The 8440-nt window shown below is 46.9% G+C and overlaps 1 protein-coding gene across 1 annotated transcript; it reads left to right on the forward strand.

Moving 5' to 3' along the window:
- Positions 1 to 420: 420 nt before the first annotated feature.
- LOC123120992 (ras-related protein RGP1) lies at positions 421 to 2798 on the forward strand. Its single transcript, XM_044540948.1, has 2 exons — positions 421 to 1070; positions 2131 to 2798. Exons 1-2 carry the CDS (start codon positions 838 to 840, stop codon positions 2576 to 2578), a joined length of 681 nt encoding a protein of 226 aa, XP_044396883.1. The 5' UTR covers positions 421 to 837; the 3' UTR covers positions 2579 to 2798.
- The last annotated feature ends 5642 nt before the right edge of the window (positions 2799 to 8440 follow it).

The raw sequence follows: 8440 nt of genomic DNA on the forward strand, positions 1-8440 counted from the left end.
GGAAGCAGGAGGTAGGAGATGGCAGGAAGGAACGGCCTCAATAAGTCGAATGAAGCAACAAGGTTAGCACGTGGGATTTCGCCGAAGGAAAACCAGAACCGCTGCCCAAGTGCCGAGTCGTGCAGGGCGATCGTGGACTTGGGACGTCCTAAAAGTATTTTAATGCTACCCGCAAAAAAAAGTATTTTAATGCGTTATAAGCTCGTTCGCAACGTTTTTTGCAGTCGGATGATACGTGTGCCATACTGTCATGGTCAATTTCTCTCGAGAACAAGCACCGTTTTTTCTTTTACCAAAAAGAACAGGCACTGTTTGTGGTACAAGTACAAGAGAGAAGGCAACAGCACCGGTACATTTTTTATATATAAAAAAAACAGCACCGGTACATTTTAGTAGTACATCTGGTGTGGGTGGCGGGGCCGTTGACGGTTGAGCACGTCTTGGCAGCTGATTTTCCACCTCATGTGCATACCCGCTTTCCTGTTGATCGCTTCAACACAACACTGCTCCTCCTCCCTAATTTTCTAACACTAAACAAACCAAACCAATTCATCATCATCATCGCCGCCACCACCACCACCATCATCATCTCTTCTTCTCCAAATAACAAATCAGCGCTTCGCCAAATCCCACCCACCACCTGCTCCCCTCGCCCTTCTCCTAAATCGCAAGCACTTCCTCCGCCTTCCGCGTTCTTGATGCAACAGACAGTCCTGCGATTTCAGTAGCCAGGAAGGAGAAAGGGGGCAGGCGCCGTTTTCTGTCCTGAGAGGAGATCTTGCTGGTCTAGTCTTGGTTGTTGAGGCAGGGAGATTAAGAGCCGAGGGAGGGAGGGAGATGTCTCGTGGCGGCGGCTACGGGGAGATGGGGCAGAAGATCGACTACGTGTTCAAGGTGGTGCTCATCGGCGACTCCGCCGTCGGCAAGTCGCAGCTGCTGGCCCGGTTCGCGCGCAACGAGTTCAGCCTCGACTCCAAGGCCACCATCGGCGTCGAGTTCCAGACCAAGACCCTCCAGATCGACAACCGCACCGTCAAGGCCCAGATCTGGGACACCGCGGGACAAGAGAGGTAAATATTTCACTAATCACTAATCAAACCCCAAACCCACCCTGCTAGCTGTATCTTGGCCTCGATCATTTTATTGTATTGTATTGTATTGTATTGGAGAAGCATATTATTGTACATATAGGCCATGATGTACTACAGCACTACTAGCCCGCGGTAGTAATTATCTTCTTGTCTGTTTCTCTAGTTATTATGAATGAATGAAGTTTGTTGTATGGAAATGTGGAATGCAGCTAGGCTTCTAGTTTCCTCTATATATTGGTTTCGCGCATGGTCCGGTCCTTGGTCAGTGCAATAGTGATGGATATGTTTGGTCTCTGCAATTATGTTGGAATTAATACACTGTCTGCTTTAAAAGGGAATTATTGTTCCTTGTGTTCCTTGCTCTGATGAGGTGTCCTCGCCCGAAAATTATGTTCAGAATTGGGGTGTTTCTAGTTCTCATCTAACTCCTACACCGTTGGATCTTACATGAAGATTCGTGGGGATTCTTTCTTTTATTTATTTTTTGTTTGGTTAATCAAATAGTGTAGGAGTTAGATGAGACTTTGTTAATTCTCATCTAGATGAGAATTAGCAAATCCGTTAGAATTGACATACAGATGTTACGCCTGTTCATTTACAACGACACAAATACTTCCATGGTAACAAATTTGATGTTTGTTCGATCCAAATGTGGATCAGATAGTTGCATCAGAATAGCATGCCTTACATTTTGACACCTATCTGAAATTACAGTTACCTATTATCATACATAATTGCAATTAGGGGTAAGATTAGAATCTCCCGAAAAACTTTAAACAACTTCTCATGGCACATTAAGCAGCTTAGATGATAAGCCTCGGCATCAGCCTATGGCACCTAATAGCAATGTCTTTTGGCAGCACCTAATAGTACCAGGTCTATCAGTTTTTTCATGATTTTTTTCTTAATTTTGCAAATGAACAGTACTGATTGTTGTTGTAAGTGAACGCTAACAGTAACAATAGCCTACCCCAGCTTGCTTTCTTATCTGATTGTTCACTTTCAACATCTAAACCAGCTGCACTGAATGTGGTAACAGGTACCGAGCGGTAACCAGTGCCTACTACAGAGGCGCAGTAGGAGCTATGCTAGTATATGACATGACCAAGCGCCAGTCCTTCGACCATATGGCGCGGTGGCTCGAGGAATTGCGAAGCCATGCTGACAAGAACATCGTCATCATGCTCATCGGGAACAAATCGGACCTGGGCACGCTCCGGGCTGTCCCGACAGAGGATGCCAAGGAGTTTGCCGAGCGCGAGAGCCTCTTCTTCATGGAGACGTCCGCTCTCGAGGCCACCAATGTTGAGAAGGCCTTCATGACAGGCCTCGAGGAGATATACCGCACTGTCAGCAAGAAAAACCTTGTCGCCAACGACGAGGCTAACTCCGGCGGGAACTCCAGCTTGCTGAAAGGAACGAAAGTTATCATCCCTGGCCAGGAGCCGGCCCCTCCGGCCAAGGCAGCATGTTGTATGTCCTCCTAGATCCATCTTGTTTCTGGCAGGTAAAGTTTCTAAGTTGATCTCGCGGTATCGACACGCTGAATGGGTGGGATTCTTGGGAGGAGGGATGTAATTACATGAATAGGTGACTCACATAAATTGTAATCTTGTTGATGATTAGAATTTGTATCTGATTATACGGTGGCATACAGTTATCACGAATCCTTCTATTTGGGATGTAATTAGCCCAACCTTTCGTGCTGGTTTTGCTGTTCTCCCCCCTTTGCTCTCCACAAACATACTAGACCGAAAGCGTGTGCTGCCGCGTATATCTGTCAACGAACTACAGAACGACATGAGAAAAATCGGAAGGGCCGGCTGATACAAATATCTGAATACTTTGGTTGCATGCATCCTACTAGTTGTATAGAACCTGGGTGTGAGCTTGTTTTGTTTTATATCCGCTTGATACGGCATTATGAGTTGATAAAGTACCCTTTATTGAGAAATAATGTCTGAATACTAATACAAGAGTACTGTCAATGTTGGTACTCCGTTCATCTCTGTCTTACCGTTCGTCAGGAGTACAGCATGGTAAGCACAGGTGGCATGAACCATATTATGCATTGTTTGAATTGTACAGACTAAAAACAACAAGATATAGCAACTACTTAGGTATTGCTATGATGATTTATTAAATATAGGCTTAAGTGCACTATGAGGATCCTTTGGTTGAGATATAGACGGCTTCTTGGCTGTAATTTTGTAGTGTAGTTATGATGATATATTGACCCCGTTAATTCTAAATCCTAGCACCCTAAGCCATTATATTTCCGCATTCGCTAAACATCAAGCACCTGAAAAGAAATTTTGTGTCGGTCACTTTTTTCTGCTCCGCCCCGAGCGCGGGACAGAAAGGCCGTGGACTCCATGGCACGTGCGAGCCGTGAACGAGCGGGAACCGGTGACGCTGCAGAGTCGAAGGCGGGAGCATGTCCGAAACCTGACTGGTGTGGGTCGGGGGTGCAGGGTGGTCGTTGGTGTTGTACAATGGGCCAGCACCGTGGTGGAAGGTTGAGGAGAGGGTGAGGCGGCAACGCGGCGCGCGGTAGCCCCCACCGGTCTCCGGCTGGCGATTAGACAATCATTGATTTTCTCTGACAACAATGTACAACAACACGATAACAATATTCATTCATACATGAGAAGCAACAAAATAATTCGGTGCGCACTAGCATCTAAGCAGTGCATAATTCACAACAATCTACTTCCTCCGTCCGAAAATATTTGTCCTAGAAATGGTTGTATCTAGACTTATTTTAATTATAGATACATCCATTTTGTTGGACCAGCATCTATGGTTCGAGCCACTACCAACCCTCTGCGTCACGGCGCGCCAACCAAGGACAAGCAGAAATCACTCCTTCTATTCCTAGCCTAGCATCAGCCACTAGGTTCGGACCTAATGCCTCCACCGTAGAAAGCGCCAGCACGTGCCTCTCTAAGCAGTCTCGATGAACTAGGGGGACACAACGCAGTGACTATTGATGGCCACCTTTGGGCAAGCACCGAACCAAGCCCTCTGGTCTGCAACCTATGCAGCAACCACGTCAGGTCACCGCCATCACCCCGCGCCACTTGTTGGAAATATGCCCTAGAGGCAATAATAAAATGGTTATTATTATATTTCCTTGTTCATGATAATTGTCTATTGTTCATGCTATAATTGTGTTATCCGGAAATCGTAATACATGTGTGAATACATAGACCACAACATGTCCCTAGTAAGCCTCTAGTTGACTAGCTCGTTGATCAATAGATGGTTACGGTTTCCTGACCATGGACATTGGATGTCGTTGATAACGGGATCACATCATTAGGAGAATGATGTGATGGACAAGACCCAATCCTAAGCATAGCACAAGATCGTGTAGTTCGTCTGCTAAATCTTTTCTAATGTCAAGTATCATTTCCTTAGACCATGAGATTGTGCAACTCCCGGATACCGTAGGAATGCTTTGGGTGTACCAAACGTCACAACGTAACTGGGTGGCTATAAAGGTACACTATAGGTATCTCCGAAAGTGTCTGTTGGGTTGGCACGAATCGAGACTGGGATTTGTCACTCCGTATGACGGAGAGGTATCTCTGGGCCCACTCGGCAATGCATCATCATAATGAGCTCAATGTGACTAAGCAGTTAGTCACGGGATCATGCATTACGGAACGAGTAAAGTGACTTGCCGGTAACGAGATTGAACGAGGTATTGGGATACCGACGATCGAATCTCAGGCAAGTAACATACCGATTGACAAAGGGAATTGTATACGGGATTGTTTGAATCCCCGACATCGTGGTTCATCCGATGAGATCATCATGGAACATGTGGGAACCAACATGGGTATCCAGATCCCGCTGTTGGTTATTGGCCGGAGAGATGTCGCGGCCATGTCTGCATGATTCCCGAACCCGTAGGGTCTACACACTTAAGGTTCGGTGACGCTAGAGTTGTTATGGAAATTAGTATGCGGTTACCGAATGTTGTTCGGAGTCCCGGATGAGATCCCGGACGTCACGAGGAGTTCCGGAATGGTCCGGAGATAAAGATTTATATATGGGAAGTCCTTATTCGGTCACCGAAAGTGTTCGGGGGTTTATCGGTATTGTACCGGGACCACCGAAAGGGTTCCGGGAGGGTCCACCTGCCCCGGAGGGCCCTATGGGCTGAATATGGAGGGGAACCAGCCCCTAGGTGGGCTGGGCGCCAAACCCCCCTAGGGCCCATGCGCCTAGGGTTGGGGGGAAACCCTAAAGGGGGCGTCCCCCTTGGCTTGGGGGGCAAGCCTCCCCCCCTTGGCCGCCGCCCCCCCTCTAGATCCATCTGGAGGGGGCCGGCCCCCCTCTCCCTTGCCCCTATAAATAGAGGGGAGGTGGGAGGGCTGCTGCACCCCTTCCCCTGGCGCAGCCCTCTCCCTCCCCAACACCCCCTCCTCCGTAGTGCTTGGCGAAGCCCTGCCGGAGAACTGCAAGCTCCACCACCATGCCGTCGTGCTGCCGGAGCTCTTCCCCAACTTCTCCTTCCCCCTTGCTGGATCAAGAAGGAGGAGACATCCCCGGGCTATACGTGTGTTGAACGCGGAGGCGCCGTTGTTCGGCGCTTAGACCGGAATCAACCGCGATCCGAATCGCTGCGAGTACGACTCCTTCATCCACGTTCTTGTAACGCTTCCGCGTCGCGATCTTCAAGGGTATGAAGATGCACTCCCCTCTCACTCGTTGCTAGTCTCTCCATAGATTGATCTTGGTGATGCGTAGAAATTTTTTAATTTCTGCAACGATCCCCAACAGTGGCATCATGAGCTAGGTCTATGCGTAGTTTCTATGCACGAGTAGAACACAAGTTGTTGTGGGCGTCGATTTTGTCAATTTACTTGCCGTTACTAGTCTTATCTTGATTCGGCGGCATCGTGGGATGAAGCGGCCCGGACCGACCTTACATGTACGCTTACGTGAGACAGGTTCCACCGACTGACATGCAATAGTTGCATAAGGTGGCTAGCGGGTGTCTGCCTCTCCCACTTTAGTCGGATCGGATTCGATGAAAAGGGTCCTTATGAAGGGTAAATAGAAATTGGCATATCACGTTGTGGTTTTGGCGTAGGTAAGAAACGTTCTTGCTAGAAACCTATAGCAGCCACGTAAAAACTTGCAACAACAATTAGAGGACGTCTAACTTGTTCTTGCAGCATATGCCGTGTGATGTGATATGGCCAAAAGGATGTGATGAATGATATATGTGATGTATGAGATTGATCATGTTCTTGTAATAGGAATCACGACTTGCATGTCGATGAGTATGACAACCGTCAGGAGCCATAGGAGTTGTCTTAATTTATTGTATGACCTGCGTGTCAATGAAAACGCCATGTTACTTTACTTTATTGCTAAATGCTAGCCATAGTAGTAGAAGTAACAGTTGGCGAGACAACTTCATGAAGACACGATGATGGAGATCATGGTGTCATGCCGGTGACGATGATGATCATGGCGCCCCGAAGATGGAGATCAAAAGGAGCAAAATGATGTTGGCCATATCATGTCACTATTTGATTGGATGTGATGTTTATCATGTTTTACATCTTATTTGCTTAGAACGACGGTAGCTTAAATAAGATGATCCCTCGCTATAATTTCAAGAAAGTGTTCCCCCTAACTGTGCACCGTTGCGAAGGCTCGTTGTTTCGAAGCACCACGTGATGATCGGGTGTGATAGATTCTAACGTTCGAATACAACGGGTGTAAGCCAGATTCACATATGCAAAAACACTTAGGTTGACTTGACGAGCCATGTACAGACATGGCCTCGGAACACAAGAGACCGAAAGGTCGAACATGAGTCGTATAGTAGATACGATCAACATGAAGATGTTCACCGTTGATGACTAGTCCATCTCACGTGATGATCGGACACGGCCTAGTCAATTCGGATCATGTATCACTTAGATGACTAGAGGGATGTCTATCTGAGTGGGAGTTCATTAAATAATTTGATTAGATGAACTTAATTGTCATGAACTTACTCTAAATATCTTTACAATATGTCTTGTAGATCAAATGGCCCACGCTAATGTTGCCCTCAACTTCAACGCGTTCCTAGAGAAAACCAAGCTGAAACACGATGGTAGCAACTATACGGACTGGGTCCGTAACTTGAGGATCATCCTCATAGCTGCCAAGAAAGCATATGTCCTTGAAGCACCGCTAGGTGAAGTGCCCATTTTCCCAGCAACTCAAGACGTTATGAACGCCTGGCAGTCGCGTAGTGATGATTACTCCCTGGTTCAGTGCGGCATGCTTTACAGCTTAGAACCGGGGCTCCAAAAGAGTTTTGAGCAACACGGAGCATATGAGATGTTCCAAGAGCTGAAAATGGTTTTCCAAGCTCATGCCCGGGTCGAGAGATATGAAGTCTCCGACAAGTTCTACAGCTGTAAGATGGAGGAGAATAGTTCTGTCAGCGAGCACATACTCAAAATGTCTGGGTTGCACAACCGCTTGTCTTAGCTGGGAGTTAATCTCCCGGATGACGCGGTCGTTGACAAAATCCTTCAGTTGCTCCCACCTAGCTACAAGAGCTTTGTGATGAATTTCAATATGCAGGGGATGGAGAAAACCATTCCTGAGGTATATTCAATGCTGAAATCAGCGGAGGTGGAGATCAAAAAGGAACATCAAGTGTTGATGGTCAATAAAACCACTAGTTTCAAGAAAGGCAAGGGTAAGAAGAACTTCAAGAAGGACGGCAAGGGAGTTGCCGCGCCCGGTAAGCCAGTTGCCGGGAAGAAGCCAAAGCATGGACCCAAGCCTGAGACTGAGTGCTTTTATTGCAAGGGAAATGGTCACTGGAAGCGGAACTGCCCCAAGTACTTAGCGGATAAGAAGGCCGGCAATACCAAAGGTATATATGATATACATGTTATTGATGTGTACCTTACCAGCACTCGTAGTAGCTCTTGGGTATTTGATACCGGTGCGGTTGCTCATATTTGTAACTCAAAACAGGAGCTGCGGAATAAGCGGAGACTAGCGAAGGATGAGGTGACGATGCGCGTCGGGAATGGTTCTAAGGTCGATGTGATCGCCGTCGGCACGCTACCTCTACATTTACCTACGGGATTAGTTTTAAACCTCAATAATTGTTATTTAGTGCCAGCTTTGAGCATGAACATTGTATCTGGATCTCGTTTAATGCGAGATGGCTACTCATTTAAATCTGAGAATAATGGTTGTTCTATTTATATGAGAGATATGTTTTATGGTCATGCCCCGCTGGTCAATGGTTTATTCTTATTGAATCTTGAACGTGATGTTACACATATTCATAGTGTGAATGCCAAAAGATG

The sequence above is a fragment of the Triticum aestivum genome, chromosome 5D (assembly GCF_018294505.1).
Source record: "Triticum aestivum cultivar Chinese Spring chromosome 5D, IWGSC CS RefSeq v2.1, whole genome shotgun sequence".
In the NCBI taxonomy this organism is placed as follows: domain Eukaryota; kingdom Viridiplantae; phylum Streptophyta; class Magnoliopsida; order Poales; family Poaceae; genus Triticum; species Triticum aestivum.

Bases quoted from the DNA above. Each gene is read 5' to 3' on its own strand.
- LOC123120992 (XM_044540948.1), top strand. From the start codon at position 838: ATGTCTCGTGGCGGCGGCTACGGGGAGATGGGGCAGAAGATCGACTAC. The intron at 1,071-2,130 runs GTAAATATTTCA...ATGTGGTAACAG, and splicing joins GACACCGCGGGACAAGAGAG to GTACCGAGCGGTAACCAGTG.